Below are 15,230 nucleotides of genomic sequence, written 5' to 3'. Positions count from 1 at the left end.
ATATCAAACAGGATATTTATTAATAATAATAAATCATTATTTATAAAATCAAACTCTCAAGAGCTTGTACTCAAATTTCTAGAACTTCCAACTCCATTTCGACCAGTTGTGCACCCGAACAGCGACCCAATCGTTTTACGGTATTCAGAAGACAGGAAGAAGCAGAAAAAACAATGAATGGAAGAATGTATTACAAGAAATGTGTTGAGTATTATAGTGATATAGTTGACAAGAAATCTGTAAATCGAAAGTTAAATGCAAAAGATTCAAATGACGCAGATTAAATAAAATACTCACTGCAGCCCATAACCATGTTCATCACCGATCAAAACCGATAGACAAAAATAGGAGATACCCACTGGAGTTTCAGCCAAAAAGTATGCGATAGTCATGCAGATAATAAGTCTTGTGATGTGTAGCATCTCGTGTTCCTCATCTTTCCTCATTAAAATCCTCCTCCCGTCTCTCGCTTTCATGAGTTGAAGAATTAAGCCAACGGCTAGAAATGGGTAGAATACAGGGGGCGTGATTTTTAAAAAACCATCAATCAACAAAAATTTCTGAGATATTTTCAAGTGGTAGTTGTCGAGTATGGGGTTTTGGACTCTTTCGAAATATGGGTAGGTAGTGTTGGGTGGGAACATAGTGCAGCTGAAAGTGAGATTATTTGATGCCCAACAATTCCACCTACCTCTCATCCGGCTTCCATCCCTTTTTATACTCCATTATTGTATATCGTCCCTGATTGATCATTGTCACTACTAGACTAAAAAGGAAAGTGCTAAAAAATAGTTTCCAACTAGTCTCCGGTTTCATCAGCACTTTTATCCACGTCTTAGTGCCAAACTTAATAACAAGATACCGTATGAGAGCTAAGAACACACCAAGCCATGAAGATACTCGGCGGAGCGCGTCTTTGAATATGAACAGTACCCAGGTCCAGATTTGATGGATTAGAGAATCGGGGGGAATGCTGCAGAAAGAAGTTTTGATTGAATATAATAGTTCAAAACTCACCACTCCTGTGGCACCCCGCTTTTCAACCAATCCCACGTCGCACCATCTACGTAGTACAACAAATACACGAAATCACTTACTGCAATTCCAATAATCAATATATTTGTCGCCTGACTTCTCAACTCCTTCCGAAAAAGTATAAAAACATGAAAGACATTCAAAAAGCAACCAATGCAACTTGTGATAATCTGCACAGTTGATGCGACACGAGCCCATCCCAGTGCTTTTTTGAGAAGAGAGTTTAAAAAGTCTCGGATATCTTCAGGATAGGTTTCATCGAAGTAATCCATAGGGGGAAGAAGAAAATGAAAGAAAATATTGTAGTCTGCGAAAATGCCAAAAAATGCCAAAAAATCTAGCACGCATGTATAAACTTAATTATTTCCAGGTATCAATAGGCGATTATGATTACATAGTGTTAGATTTGACACCAGTGACCAAAAAGTAATGTATTATAATTTTAGAAGAGGAAAAGAGACTTATGACGTTGTCAAGTCTACATTTACCAAAGTTGTAAACAATTGGCTTTATCTGGAAAATTACAACTAACATAACTATTTTTCTACAAAATAGTCGCTGCATCTGAAACTGACCGCTATACTGCTTCCCATCCCAATACTCCTACATCCTAAGAGGGTCCAAACAATAATAGGGTATTCAGAGGACAAGAAAACAATGAAAAAAGATGACATGGAAATTCTGATCGAAAGAAAGCATAGGAAGTTTCATCAAAGACCAACTGTCGGTGGGAGTAAAAGAAAAAGTGATACGTTCTAGATATGTTTTTAGAGGCCCGTCAATTATCTGGGCCCCAATCTTGCTGACATGGCCTGCCCGGACCAATGGTTCTAACATAACTGTTTTTAAAGCTTGTTGTGTCTTCTGGATCAACAGATTGGCAGACGGTCGAGTTTCCAAAATGTTCGAAGGCTACTGAAGAACTATGGCTATTGAAGAACTGAACACCGTTGAAAATGTAAGCTTTGCGTTGTCACGGAACACATCTAAATAATTCATATAAGTACTTTTCATAGAATTTTTAGTTATCTTGCGGGCATGGATAACACTTTCGACCTTCTCTTTGGATATGTATACTATTAGTTGAACGAACTGCAGTCTTTCTGATTTTCCCCTCTTGATGCTCCCGGTTTTCAAATATCTGGGCATCGTATTCCTTCATCTTCCTTTCAATTCCGGTTCATTTTCTCCGATCTTTTCGTTCGTACATGAACTTCCACAAATCTTTTTTCCAATTCCCAATTTTCCATTCCAAAAAATACTACATTTTCGCCATTTCGGTTCTTCATCCCTACGTCCTCTCTCCTGCTGTCATCTCAATTCCATGCCATTCATCTTCCCCGTTCTGCGCCTCTCTAACTCATACACTTCGCTCACACCCAGCACCATCTAACCCCTTGGCACCAGTGGGAAGAATGAAAGGACACCCCATAAAACTATCCTCTCTTTTTTTGAGCGAACCCAACAGGAAATCGAAAAAAAGAGGAGAAGGAGGAGGGGCCTCTTCATTAAAGGAACGGAGCTCTCTAAGCCGGAGCACTAAAAGAAAGGGATTGAGAATGAATGCAGTTCTCATTTCCTTTCTTTTTTTTATCCGTTTTTAACTAGACCTATTTTTGGGTTTTGACTATTTTGAACCACGAATTATTCCAGGACCAACCATGGCAGGAATAAACTTCTGCGGCTGGATAACTGCCTTCGTTTGCTGTGTTCTTTGCTCCGGGATGATGTGTTTTTTGATTTTCGGCACCACCGTGTTCATCACTTTTATGGCTCTTTTCACTGCAATCAACGAGTGTCCGGGGCCAGATTTGATTGCAGCGCAAAGTTGTGTTCCGTTGGTAGGACAATTGGCCAATGTTACGATTCAATTCGAGCCAAGGTTCGGTGATGAGGGATCGGAACAAATGAAAGAGGTTATGGCGTTGTGTGAGAATGTTACGGTAGGTTAGGGTAATCAGTACAGTGCCGTGCAAAAATATACTAACATTGACAGTTTTCAGTTAGAATTGTCCAACTTTGAAAGGGTGTTACGGTAATACTGATTGTTCCACAAAATAAAACTTTTTATGGATCTTACAGATCAAAAGTAAAACTTTATTTTTGTAGTTGACGACCTTTCTTCATGTAAGGGCATTCCCTAAAGAGTTATGGCCATTTTAAAACGAAAAGTCAAAAAATATCAACATTATTTTGAAAAATGGTCGATTTGAGGGAGAAACTACTTGGTCGATATGTAACTTGCTAGGGTGTGTCCGTGCAAAAAAGTCGTCAACTACAAAAATGAATCTCTACTTCTGATCTGTAGGATCCATAAAACATTTTACTTTGTGGGACAATCAGGGATACCGTAACACTCTCTCAAAGTTGGGCAATTTCAACAAAGTTTGTATATTTTTGCACGGTACTCTATTCTAACGCTAACTTATTTCAAGCACTGTATAAAAGATGTCAACTGCCTCACCTTTCGTATTGGCTACCTAAGATCTGGAAAAATATGCGAAGTCTTTGCTTTTATCAACGAAGAGTTTGGTCAATGCGCTGGGAAACTAAAGAAAAAGGCGTACGAAAGAAACATTGACTGTCTGAAATTCCTATTTCAAAACGAGGAGAAATGCGAGGGATGGGCTGAGCACCAGAAGTGTATCGATGAAGAAGTTCTCAGCGATTGTGGAAGTGGAATGTCGGAACGATTCAAACAGGTTGGTTTCAGATATATAACATTTCGGGAAAGTGAAATGGCAAAACTCGTGTCATTTCTATGTTTGGAAACATTTTCAAGCTAACGTTGCCTTTCCTACGTGAAGCCTCAAAAATTATAGTTTCCTCATTTCAGATCTCCAAAGACTTCATGTTTGGTACATGCACGACTGTTGAAAAACCCGCCACCTCCACCAACAACACTTCACAATAATCAACTCTCATTCCCCAGTTTAACTTATTTGCAGCATATTCCATCCGATTCTTGATTCATATTTCTTGCAAAATCCTTTCTCCCAACTTTTTCCTAAGAATGAGTAATTCCTTATTATTTTTAATTGAATATGCGCTTTTCAATAGAAAAAGTAATAACATGAATAAATTTTAATTGGAACTCATTTCTGAGCCTTCCCATAATAATTATAATAATTATCTATCCATGCCACGCTTCCTCTTCATTATTATTTATCTGCTATATAAAAATTTCATTCTCAAAGAAAAAAAAATCTAGTTTTCAGTTTTTTTTCAAATTTCAGCTTCCATCTGGAAAATGCGTCAAAAATGTAGCAATATGTTACTCGGTATAACATGTGCTATGTGCATATGTATTGCATTGTTGGTATTTATTGTCGCTCTGATATACTTGAGTATTTTCGTCATCATTGGACAGTCGGAGCAAACTGTTACTGGCTGCTCTAGGATGGATCAAATCCGAGGAATGAAATGTGCGCCGGTGAGTTAAAGAAGTTTTAGTCGACTACGTAAGGTCCGCAACGAACAGATTTGATTTTTTTTTCCGAGTCACGTTGCGTGCGCGTCGCGGTTTATATTAAAAGATACGACAAATAAACGTAAAACACTCAGTCAAGTCATTTTTGGCACTGTGCCAACCGTTGTGCATCAGAGCGCGTTTCCGCGATCTTACTCCTCGCACTGCTGTGTCGTAGAAACAAAGATTTTTGAAATCTCAAATCTCAAGTCTAAATACTCTAATATTTCCCATTTTTCAGAAAATCGAAGAACTTTCCTTGAATTTTGAAAAGCTCGACCAAGGATACTCTAACCCGGACCGCTTCAAAAATATTTCTGAAACTTGTGTATTTGCTTTGGTAGGTTACGATTTATTATCACTTTTTCTTTTATAATTTTATTTTCAGGAATGCATCGAGCCCATCAAATGCAAGACGATAAGTCTCGAATACAAGTTTGTGAAGTTGTCATGTGCAGTTTTCGATCAAGCCGCGAATAAGTATAATGGTTGTTTGAAAAAGGTTAGTTTAAGAGACACTGTAATAACCTTGAGATATGGAAAATGTATTAGTCTTAGTCTTGCAAACTCCGCGTCTCCAGCTCACCACATCACAATAACTTAAATTGTTTTCCAGCTTCAAAACCGATTTTACCTTGGTTACGCTCCATGTCTCCGTCCACTTCTCAGCACAGAAGAACTCGAGAATTTCGAGGTGTGCAAAATGTACGAGATGTATCGGGATTGTCTGCGAGTTGAAGTCAAAGAAAATTGCGGTTCCGAGATGATGGTTCAGGATTTGATCGGGGATATCATGGAGCTGCATGAATGCTTTTAACTCTTATTTTTCTTGCTGATTTTTTTCAAAGCAAAAATGAAAATTGCAATTGTGAGGCAAGAAGGAATGTTTATTGCACAAAAAAAAAGTGAGATTTAATAGAAGAAGTGAGAAATTAATTTTAAGAACTATTAAGAACTATTCTGTTTTATTCAATTCACAACCAATCATATCACCATAATCTTCGATATGTGTCTTAACGAAATAATGAAAAACTGACGATTCATTATCACATATTTTGCCAATGGATTCCTTATAGCACTCGAGATGCTCTTTGAGTACATCACACGGCACTGGTCCAGCCACCATGAATTTTTTGACGCATGTCGGAAGATTATCCGTCTCAATTATCTTGTCACGGCATGCAGCGAAATCGATGTGGAAGAATTTGAAGATTTTACATCGTTCGGGAAGGCGGTGTGGGAAACGAAGATCGGAGCATCGGACAGCGGAGAGGCAATCCTGAAAATAGGAGAATTATAAATTACGTAAAACATTCAATGGTTCAGAAACCCACCTCCATATCCATACACTTTTCGGCTATATCCCTTCCAATCGGAGTCATTGAAAAATCGGGAATCGTAGTCTCCACCATATGTCTTGTCCGTTCCAGTTTCATTGCACAGTGCCTTGCGACAACTTGCTCAGCTTTGCTACAACCGTCGTGGTGAGGGTGACACTGGAAAACATTGATTCCAACCATAAGTCCAACAAGGAATGTGAATATGAAAAAAACGAAGTAACAGCTGAAGCATGATTGATTCGAGTAGCCAGGTGGTGGACTGACGCTTCTTTCTGATTCAGGGATCTCTTGAATTCGATGGCACTTTTTTGGAGTCTTGGGTGGTGGTAGAGGGTCCACCACTTTTGTTTTATGTTTCTTTCGAGAACCGCCCATCTGGAAATTCAAGTAATTAACATTTAAAGAAAGATATGATACTGAAACAGTAGCGTCAAAGAGAAACAACAAGAGTTTGTCCGTAAGATGTTTTCGAGGTCTAGATTGCCTTTTTATTTGTTACTTGTCCCAAACGCCTACAGCCTCCGGCAGTCAAATAATAATGAAATTCGACACAGAAAAGTAGATACTAAACAGATACAAAATCTAGATACTTATTAACTGAAGCATGCACAAGAAAATATCTGATTCCTATGATTTCAATTTCGAAACAAACCCCAAGCCGGAACAAAATAATGAGTAGCTTTTTCAGCTCAAGCCCACATATGTATGTGCTCCAGTGAGCCAGAAACTGGAAAACGCGAAAGTTTCATTAAATCTCATCTCTCTCACGAAGACGACAACAATGTTGGAGATTAAGATTATTTGAATAGGAAGAATAGCCAAGGCAAGGACAAGAAATGAAAAAAGGGTGCATTAACAAGATTAGCTTTCATGGTGTGAAAAGAAGTGGTGGGGTTGGAAAAAGTAATAAATGAGGTATCCATAACACATGTAAGTATTACAAAATCAAGTCGAGTCCTGGGATGAAAGATTTTCTGAAAAATTCTGGCCATATCACAAATACCTGGGAACAATTGTAATAATTGGCTTTGAAACTCATTCAGGCAGTTAAAAATTGGAAGAGATAACATATGCGCTCAACCAATTACTTACATCTGTTTGTAGTTCTTGTATCGACCGCCCACGGTTTCATAATAGTTCTTAGCGATAGCCACGCCTCTTTTTTTAAATAATTTTCCTGAATTACAGTACCGTAGGCCATATTAGTGAGATAGGTTTAAAAGCTTAACGAATTGCAGCAAGCAAAACGTTTGAAAACACAGAACATCTCATAAATTCTCTAGTGCTCTTTAAAGTCAAACTTCCTCCTAAACCACAAATAAAGAGTCCCATATTGCTCAAGTGACACCACCTGGCTGCTGGGACAAATTGTGCTCCAGGCGGTTTCCTGGAGCAAAACCAAAGTTCACAGCAGCATGGGTGGTTAGTTGAGAGGTATGGGTATATGGAAAACGAGAAAAAAGTTGAGAGGAAAATTTTTTGATGCATAGGAAAGGTACGCGCTTTGAAGGGTAAGTCTGTCAAGAAATAACGCAAAAAAATCTAAAATTCCTTCTTTTCCTAAGACTAAAACGGAGCAAAACCCATAAATCTCCTAGGTGCGAGCAATGGGACAGCCGCACAAAAAATGGAACTCAGAAAAAAAGAGTAAAAGAGAAAAGAAGGTTAAAAAAAAGAAGAGAAGAGCAGCTGTGTGGTCCATGGAGCACTTTGAGGGCTCCAAGTAAAAAAAGGGGAGGGAAGGGATTCAAGGAAAAAAAGAATATGGGGTGAGGACAACGAACAGAAGAAAGGAAGAAGAGAAGAGCAATTGGGTGCTCTTTTCTTCTGTCACCCACGCCGAATGTGTCCCTTCTTCTTTTTTACACACTCCCTTCTTCTTCCCCATGATGGGAGCTCATTTTGTGTTGTGGTTTTTGAATGAATGTTGTCACATCTTCCCGTTTTCGCAGCTTCTTTGGTACATCCACTCTCTGCGATTCATCTTTTTTGCGACGGATTCTCTGGTATTGTTCGGGGGGAGGGGGAGCGGGGAGTGGAAAATAGATGAAGGCCTAGACAAAGGGAAAACGAAATTGAGAATGTTGCGGAATTTGCATTATGGTAATTGAGTTGAGAAAGTAAAATTGAGAAAAAAGAGAAAAATCAGCAATTGGTACATACCGCGGCTCTGCTCCTTATTTAAACCGTCCCACGAAGAGGGCAGGGCAACCTCCGCAGCCGTTTTGAAAAGTTTTAGGGAAGCGCGATTTCTCAATAGAGCGCAGCTGCGGAAGTGGGATGGGCCTTATCGTCCCGTATTACATTGCTTGTCAGAATAAAGTAAGATTCTATATAAATAAATTTTTGATATAATCTTGCATTTTTCACAACTAAATACAGACATAGAGAAGTTCTGAAATGTAGACATGTCTTTCACCTCTGTAAGATTTCTCATCATAGACAAAATTTTTTAGAAAATTTTTTAATTTTTATTCTCAAACTCTTATTTAAAACAATTTTTAAAGAAAATCCATTCCATTTACTTAACATTTCATCAAGTTCTTCATAAACGGGATTCCTTTCTTAAACGCGTCAGCAGCGGGAGCACCACAATAGTCTTTTGCCACATTCTTCACACATTCCACATCTTCTGTGAACATTTTGCAGCCCTTCGAGATGGTATCAAGCTAGAATTGAAAACAATTAAATTTTTTGGGACAGGAAGAATTACCGAATCTTTTTCAAAAAGTTCTGAGCACGGATATTTCTTCGGATCAGGTAGATTTGATTGAAGTTTCACCATACAATCACCAAAGGGTCCTGAGCTCATTTCAATGCCCTCGCATGCATAATCCATCATGGACACTCCTTTTTTGGCTTCAACGCATTCGATCTGTTCGACACAAGTCTGGAATGTAGATTATGAGAAAACAAAAAAATCTGATAATCTTACCAAAGTTCGTTTGCACAACTTTGAGATCTGCTTGAACACTGTTGGAGGAATCGAGGCGTCCGTATACGGAGCATAGAGCTTCAACAAATCTTGGATTTTTACGATAGTCCCTTTGCATTGCAGAAATCTTATTTGATCAGTGGTAGTACATCCAGAGGATAAAGCGACCGGAAGGAATATCAGGGTAAGGAGCAACAATTTCATCTTTAAAAGTATCTTTAAACTCAGAAAATGTTCTTAAAGAAAACAAAAATTTAGAGAAAAAAACTAAACATGAAAGTTAGGAAACAAGAAAGAAAAGAGTCAAACGCTTCTCGTCAAATCGAATCAAGAAAGAGATAGAAACAAAATTAAGAGAATCAGAGAAGTCACAGAAGCACAGCTGTTTTAGAAAATGGGTACCAAACAAAAAATTGGGAAAAAAATCTTCATTTTCTTTTTCTTTATTTTCTCAAATTTTGACGTCAATCTCCACAGAATCTGTAGTTGTTTCTATCTCTACACGTTCTCTTTCCACAATAAAAAATGAAATTAATGCTAAAACTGCAAATGTTGAGAGGGTGCCCAGTAGCCAGTAGAGAGACACTAGTGAAGAGAAAATGAATGTGGCACAGGAGAGAGCAGACTGAAAAAAGATGGATAGAGTTAATCATATTTCAGACAAAAGTACCTCATAAAACTTGAAAATTGCAAAGGCCTGTGCACTTTTCTCTGGGTAGGTCTCACATAGCAGTGACATAATTTGGGTGTTCCAACAGCAATCCGCAAAACCCAATAGAACTCCGATAGCCAACGCTATATTCTTACTGAAATTGAAATTTTTAAAGTTTTAAAGTCTCAATGCCGATTATTATCTCACTTAGGTTTCCAAAACATTCCAGACTCGTCAGTTTTCGTCAATGATGCATCGGCTGGAAAGTTGAGGGCACATAAAATGTAAGCCCCGACATGAATCAAGGTGGCAAATAAGATTAGATAATCTCGGCCAAGTTTTCGAGTTTTGTCCCCAAGGGTTCCTAAAAGGATACCGGCGGATACTTGTCCAATACCAATGCATATTAGGTTCAGAGCCATAAGACCTTTGGTGTTGTACCCAATTTGACGTGTGAACGAGACACAAGTCGGGTAAATGCCTGAAGAATTTCTTGAGATTTTTAAAACTTTTTAAACAAACCTGTCCAAAAACTCTGTTCAATACCGGCATACGAAAAAATGACTGCCAACATCCACATCTTCTTTGTGATTAATAACCGAAATGTTGAGGTCATCAGTTTTTTATAGCAATTTGCTTTCTCTTTTTTGTATACAGGCTCACGAAGCAAAGAAAAAACACAAGCAGAAATAATAGACAAGACTGTGAACACAGTGTAGAGCAATTTGATCTGAAACCAGTTTCCTTCTGGATATGAGATGTGTTTAATCTTACTGTAAACTGGGGTATAATATCATAAGAGTCTGTTACTGAAAACACCACATAGATCAATAATCCACCACCTATTAGACAGCATTCATGCATTCCCCATAGTAGCGCTGACATTCTGCTACTGGTCTCTTTGGTGCAGTTTTGAGAGAGATATGAGCCTTGGCCGGTCCACAGAACTGGAAAATTGGAATCTTACAGTTCAAGACAAAATGAAAGCTAACTGGCGGCACCAAATCCTAAAACTGCACTCGATATGTACAAATATGTGGAGTTGAGAAACAGAAATCCAACCTATAATAGAACAACTTTTGGTTGAACCTTTATTTTCTGAAAAACCAACCTGAAAACTTCCATAACACAATGCACCAATACACATTGCCCATTTCGGTGTCAGTACATCCACCATCTGGGCGGCCGTCAAATTTCCCACTGTGTAGAATGCATAGATGATCGCCAGACTGTAATAGCCAGCATGCTTATTGATAGAACCGTCTCTGGAGACACTGTCGATTACGGATTCTTCGATGAATCCTGAAAATAAAATGGTTTTTATAATTCTAATTAAGTAATTATAGTTCTAACCTTGTGTATTAAAAGCAACAAAGTTGATGAAAAATCCACATGCTAACTGAACCACATTTTGGGTGGGAACGGCGATCATGTCAATAGTTTTTGGAAACAAAATTAAATCAATCCAATTAAAAATCGATCAAAAAATTACAAGGTTTTAAATGGACAGCGTGATTGTAATGTTTAACACATTTTCTTTCTCTTCTTCTTCTTTTTCGTCTTCAATTTCATTTCATCTTGATTTATAATCTTTTCTGTTCTAAAAGATATATAGTGACGTAGATATGATAAGAACAGGTACAGAAAGAAATCTCACAGGGCTTTTGTGTACCCATTTTGTATTTTTAATTTGAGTACATATTCTTTTTGACAGACTTGGCACGGGCCGGGATCGAAATTATTCGGCCCGTTTTGAATCAAATTTTTTTTAAATGTTTGAAAAAGTCTAGTTTTCGACTAAAAACTTAAAATTCAATCAAAAGGTGAATATGTATGGTAATTTATACACTGTAAATCTGAATTTTCGGAACACTTCCCAATTTTTAATCCGACGGTCCGACCCGATTTTTGACACTTCTGCTTTTTGAAAATGTTTTTTTTACATAAGATTCTGAAACTCGGAGTCAGTTTTCTTGGAAATCGTTCATTGTTCTTTGTGAGGTGTGAAATATGTTCGTTTGATCTAACACACATGTGGCCAGTCTCGTTATCTCTCTATCTTTGCAGCATCAAAAACCTTTTCTAACAGCCTATTTCTCTTCCTCTCTCTTCCTCTCTCTTCCTTCCACATAACATGTTGATGAGTACTCTCTCCTATTGCCACGAGGTTGCGTGTTCTCTGATGAGAGAAGAGAGTATATAATGATTGGTTTTCGAGCAAGAATCTCAGTTCTTAAATTTAGTTTTTTTGAGAAAAAAAGTGTTTTTCAATTCATATTTTACGTGTTCTATGAAAAAAAAAATCGTCTCCTTTTCAATATCATTTATCCAGAATTTCTTCACCGCTATGATCCCCAAAATCGCTGTAATCGGAGAAGGCGTCATCGGATGCACTTCTGCCCTCCAGATCGCCAAAGCCATCCCAAACTCTCGCATCACAGTACTTCACGATAAGCCATTTGAGAAATCGTGTAGTGCCGGACCAGCTGGGCTATTTCGAATTGATTATGAGGAGAACACGTAAGAGTTTTGTTTTTTTCTTCTGTTGCTCATGTGTAGTTTTCTCTTTTTCTAGCGAATACGGACGTGCCTCATTCGCCTGGTTCTCCCATTTGTATCGTACCACAAAAGGAACGGAGACTGGTGTGAAATTGGTGTCCGGACATATTCAATCGGATAATTTGGAGTCGTTGAAACAGCAACAAAGAGCTTATGGAGATATCGTCTATAATTTCCGATTTTTGGACGATCGGGAGAGATTGGACATGTTCCCAGAGCCATCTAAGTGAGTAGGTAGATCAAGAGGTGAATTGACCGATATATTTCAGACACTGTATCCATTACACTGCATATGCTTCAGAAGGGAATAAATACGTTCCATACCTTAAAAATTTGCTTTTGGAACAAAAAGTAGAGTTCAAACAGGAAGAAGTGACTAGCCTTGACACCGTAGCCGACGGTGGCTATGATATAATTGTAAACTGCGCTGGATTATATGGCGGCAAATTGGCTGGAGATGATGACACATGTTATCCGATTCGCGGAGTCATTTTGGAAGTGGACGCTCCATGGCATAAGCACTTCAATTACAGGGATTTTACCACATTCACGATTCCAAAGTAGGTCGAAAAGTTTTGCTGTTGTCATTCCTATTTAATGGAACTCTTGCAGAGAGCACAGTGTAGTAATTGGCTCTACTAAACAGGACAATCGTTGGGACCTGGAAATCACTGATGAGGACCGAAATGATATTTTGTCCAGATACATCAAATTACACCCTGGAATGCGGGAACCGAAAATAGTGAAGGAGTGGTCAGCACTCCGTCCAGGCCGTAAACATGTTAGAATCGAGGCGCAGAAACGAACGGCAAGTGGAAGTGGGAAAGAGTATACGGTGAGTATAACGGGATATCTGGATACCGGGACAAACAGACATCCGTACAAATTTTCAGGTCGTTCATCATTATGGTCACGGAAGTAATGGATTCACACTTGGGTGGGGTACCGCTATTGAGGTTACCAAGCTGGTCAAAAAGGCGTTAGGCCTTTAACTTTTGATGTTATAGCTTCGATATATTATACAAATAAAATTTTATTCATTCTTCAACAAGTAACAGCTCCTAGACACAATATCTTTCGGGAAGGCTTTGCCTAAAAGTTATTATTTTTATTTTTAACAATAAGTTATTTGACCTACCTCTTTCGGTAGATCACGAATGCACATGACCCAGAAAGCACCGTCTGACAGAAAAGGAGCAATGGGGTAATACGGAAGGATACTGTAATTTTTTCATATAAATTAAAATCAAAGGTTTTTCTCACCCCAATAAAAATCTGGCATATAATATTGGCATGGGTTCCAGACGTCGGCAGGCAAAGAGACCCAGTAGAAGAAATAGCAGAAGAGGAGGAAGAAATGAAGAATCTAAAATCATATGGATTACTTAAGATTAGTATTGATTGTCGATGCTTACACTTATCACTAGACCATCGAAAATTCCCATTGCTGGTCGATTATGGGGGCGATCGAAGAAGATGTCTCCAAGAACAGCGCAGACCATCTGAAAATTAGAACTATTGGCTTAAAAAAGGATTAAAACTCACAAAATAGCCAACCAATCCGAAAAAGTAGATCAATGTTGAGTATTGGTCATCCTCACTGGTTGCATTGAACATATATCCTCTCCAGGCGATGAAACTGGGAATTGAATAGGGTTTTTTGACAATGGATAACATAAGAAGCGTAAGGTCGAAACGCGCTTCGTCGCAAAGGGTCCCAAAAAGAATACTTGGCTAAGTGCCAAATTCAAATTTTACGTTTATTTGCCGTTTTTTCAATATAAAGCGCGACGCGCACGCAACACGACTGTGGTGACTTAAAATTCTCACAGGGCGGTCTTCAACTTTGAATCAACTTACGTGTCCAAACAAATCGAACCAAGGATACACACAGCCAATAAGGCATTGTAGAGACCATAGTTCTCGAGAATATTCTGAAAATTTCTTAAACTGGAAAGCCAACGAAAAAAAATTACCTGAATTTTCATGGCGATCAAGAATTTCCGAGTGATTCGCGGGGTGACCATTGGAATTTTTGGTTTTCTGAATTTTTTTTGGAGAGTCGTGGATTTTTTAGTGGTGGTGTACGTTGACGGGTTACCGGGTTACACGCTTTTAGAGTGTAGGGATTCAGAGTGCCGGGGTAAGGGTCTGGGGTCAAATTGCAAGTTCTGCTTTATTGGATAAAAAAATACACAGAAAAAATAAACAAGATTCATAAAAAAAAGTCAATCACAGACAACGAATATCAGGACACCAGTATCTGTAAAATTCACGGTCGCCATTCTCCCATTGCTGAAAACAATACGGCTGCTGTTGAATTCGATGATTTTTGAGCCACTGAAAAAAAAGAATTAAAAATATGTACTCTGACGAAGTAATAACTGACCGCTTATAACATTTCGGTCCCTCATCACATTCATCTAGTTTCAGCAATACGGTCACCCATTTTTCGTCAACATCGTGAAGAGTGAATGTTTTCAAACTCTTATGTTCTCCGGCCAACCAATTATTTATGAAGTCTACAGGGTCATTGTAGTTCATTGAGTATTTCAGAACTTCTAGATGCTCGCATTTATAGTTTTTAAACTTATTGGGGATGAAATACTGAGAAGTCTTGATAGTGATCTTTCTGACTTTTGGCGCATTTTCCAACTCCACCGATCCACTGTCTATATACAACTCTTGATGTGGTCGAAGCATAGATTGAAACTCTTGAATGTGAAATGGGTAGATGTTTGAGTCCACCAAGGCGATCATTCGAGCCTGTGCGAGGAATTTCCATTTGTAAAGGCCGTGTTCTCCCATATCAACGTTTTCGAATCGGAGAGAGAAGTTAACTTTACGGTAGATTCTCTGGAAGTGTGTGATAAGTTCAGATGTCGTACTTATCGGATCGGTCGAGAAGATGTTGGTTTTGGAAGATGATGGGCAGGTCCTGGAAAAAACACTTTATGCTTTCATGACCTTTTCGTTGAAAATCTGTGTCTATACTCACTCAATAACTGTCCAATCTTTTCCGATTCTCTTCATATTCTTTGAGTACTCCATGTTTTTCCACAACATGACTTTCCAGGTCGCACACTCGTGACGTCTTTTATCAATTTGATGAATTCGAGACTTGAATCTCCCATTCTCCCAATGAATAGTTATTTTAAGTTGTGGAGGTGCGTATCTTTTTGGAAAAGAGGCCGCAGTGGTAGTTTCATTACCAAGGGTGTGGGAAATTCTGAGAAAAAA

General features: G+C 38.5%; 9 protein-coding genes across 9 annotated transcripts; 3 read left to right on the top strand and 6 right to left on the bottom strand.

The window, feature by feature from the left end:
• Window positions 1-56: 56 nt before the first annotated feature.
• GCK72_021998 (uncharacterized protein) lies at window positions 57-1,307 on the bottom strand (the record flags this gene model as incomplete). The annotated part of the gene is made up of 4 exons (XM_053734604.1): window positions 57-237; window positions 298-499; window positions 885-973; window positions 1,018-1,307. 4 exons carry the CDS (start codon window positions 1,305-1,307, stop codon window positions 57-59), a joined length of 762 nt encoding a protein of 253 aa, XP_053583517.1.
• A 1,389-nt stretch (window positions 1,308-2,696) lies between these two features.
• Window positions 2,697-3,949, top strand: GCK72_021997 (uncharacterized protein; the record flags this gene model as incomplete). The annotated part of the gene is made up of 3 exons (XM_003105223.2): window positions 2,697-2,978; window positions 3,471-3,737; window positions 3,872-3,949. The coding sequence occupies 3 exons, from the start codon at window positions 2,697-2,699 to the stop codon at window positions 3,947-3,949; spliced, it is 627 nt and encodes a 208-aa protein (XP_003105271.2).
• Window positions 3,950-4,285: 336 nt separating this feature from the next.
• Window positions 4,286-5,321, top strand: GCK72_021996 (uncharacterized protein; the record flags this gene model as incomplete). Its single annotated transcript, XM_003105235.2, has 4 exons — window positions 4,286-4,468; window positions 4,746-4,844; window positions 4,893-5,006; window positions 5,121-5,321. The coding sequence occupies 4 exons, from the start codon at window positions 4,286-4,288 to the stop codon at window positions 5,319-5,321; spliced, it is 597 nt and encodes a 198-aa protein (XP_003105283.2).
• A 138-nt stretch (window positions 5,322-5,459) lies between these two features.
• On the bottom strand, window positions 5,460-6,219 carry GCK72_021995 (uncharacterized protein; the record flags this gene model as incomplete). Its single annotated transcript, XM_003105179.2, has 2 exons — window positions 5,460-5,783; window positions 5,839-6,219. The coding sequence occupies 2 exons, from the start codon at window positions 6,217-6,219 to the stop codon at window positions 5,460-5,462; spliced, it is 705 nt and encodes a 234-aa protein (XP_003105227.2).
• A 2,150-nt stretch (window positions 6,220-8,369) lies between these two features.
• GCK72_021994 (uncharacterized protein) lies at window positions 8,370-8,983 on the bottom strand (the record flags this gene model as incomplete). Its single annotated transcript, XM_003105297.2, has 3 exons — window positions 8,370-8,513; window positions 8,558-8,734; window positions 8,780-8,983. The coding sequence occupies 3 exons, from the start codon at window positions 8,981-8,983 to the stop codon at window positions 8,370-8,372; spliced, it is 525 nt and encodes a 174-aa protein (XP_003105345.2).
• A 247-nt stretch (window positions 8,984-9,230) lies between these two features.
• GCK72_021993 (uncharacterized protein) lies at window positions 9,231-10,863 on the bottom strand (the record flags this gene model as incomplete). Its single annotated transcript, XM_053734603.1, has 6 exons — window positions 9,231-9,404; window positions 9,450-9,585; window positions 9,639-9,912; window positions 10,315-10,378; window positions 10,543-10,733; window positions 10,785-10,863. 6 exons carry the CDS (start codon window positions 10,861-10,863, stop codon window positions 9,231-9,233), a joined length of 918 nt encoding a protein of 305 aa, XP_053583516.1.
• Window positions 10,864-11,778: 915 nt separating this feature from the next.
• On the top strand, window positions 11,779-12,982 carry GCK72_021992 (uncharacterized protein; the record flags this gene model as incomplete). Its single annotated transcript, XM_003105131.2, has 5 exons — window positions 11,779-11,951; window positions 12,007-12,216; window positions 12,260-12,550; window positions 12,603-12,825; window positions 12,884-12,982. 5 exons carry the CDS (start codon window positions 11,779-11,781, stop codon window positions 12,980-12,982), a joined length of 996 nt encoding a protein of 331 aa, XP_003105179.2.
• Window positions 12,983-13,051: 69 nt separating this feature from the next.
• On the bottom strand, window positions 13,052-14,017 carry GCK72_021991 (uncharacterized protein; the record flags this gene model as incomplete). Its single annotated transcript, XM_003105151.2, has 7 exons — window positions 13,052-13,082; window positions 13,129-13,210; window positions 13,254-13,356; window positions 13,406-13,492; window positions 13,536-13,629; window positions 13,851-13,924; window positions 13,967-14,017. The coding sequence occupies 7 exons, from the start codon at window positions 14,015-14,017 to the stop codon at window positions 13,052-13,054; spliced, it is 522 nt and encodes a 173-aa protein (XP_003105199.2).
• Window positions 14,018-14,218: 201 nt separating this feature from the next.
• Window positions 14,219-15,041, bottom strand: GCK72_021990 (uncharacterized protein; the record flags this gene model as incomplete). The annotated part of the gene is made up of 3 exons (XM_003105215.2): window positions 14,219-14,330; window positions 14,380-14,928; window positions 14,989-15,041. 3 exons carry the CDS (start codon window positions 15,039-15,041, stop codon window positions 14,219-14,221), a joined length of 714 nt encoding a protein of 237 aa, XP_003105263.2.
• Between the last annotated feature and the right edge of the window lie 189 nt (window positions 15,042-15,230).

This window comes from Caenorhabditis remanei, chromosome V (genome assembly GCF_010183535.1).
Source record: "Caenorhabditis remanei strain PX506 chromosome V, whole genome shotgun sequence".
Taxonomy (NCBI): Eukaryota; Metazoa; Nematoda; class Chromadorea; order Rhabditida; family Rhabditidae; genus Caenorhabditis; species Caenorhabditis remanei.
The sequence above is the reverse complement of the archived record's forward strand: the minus strand, read 5'-3'. Positions and strand labels throughout refer to the sequence as shown.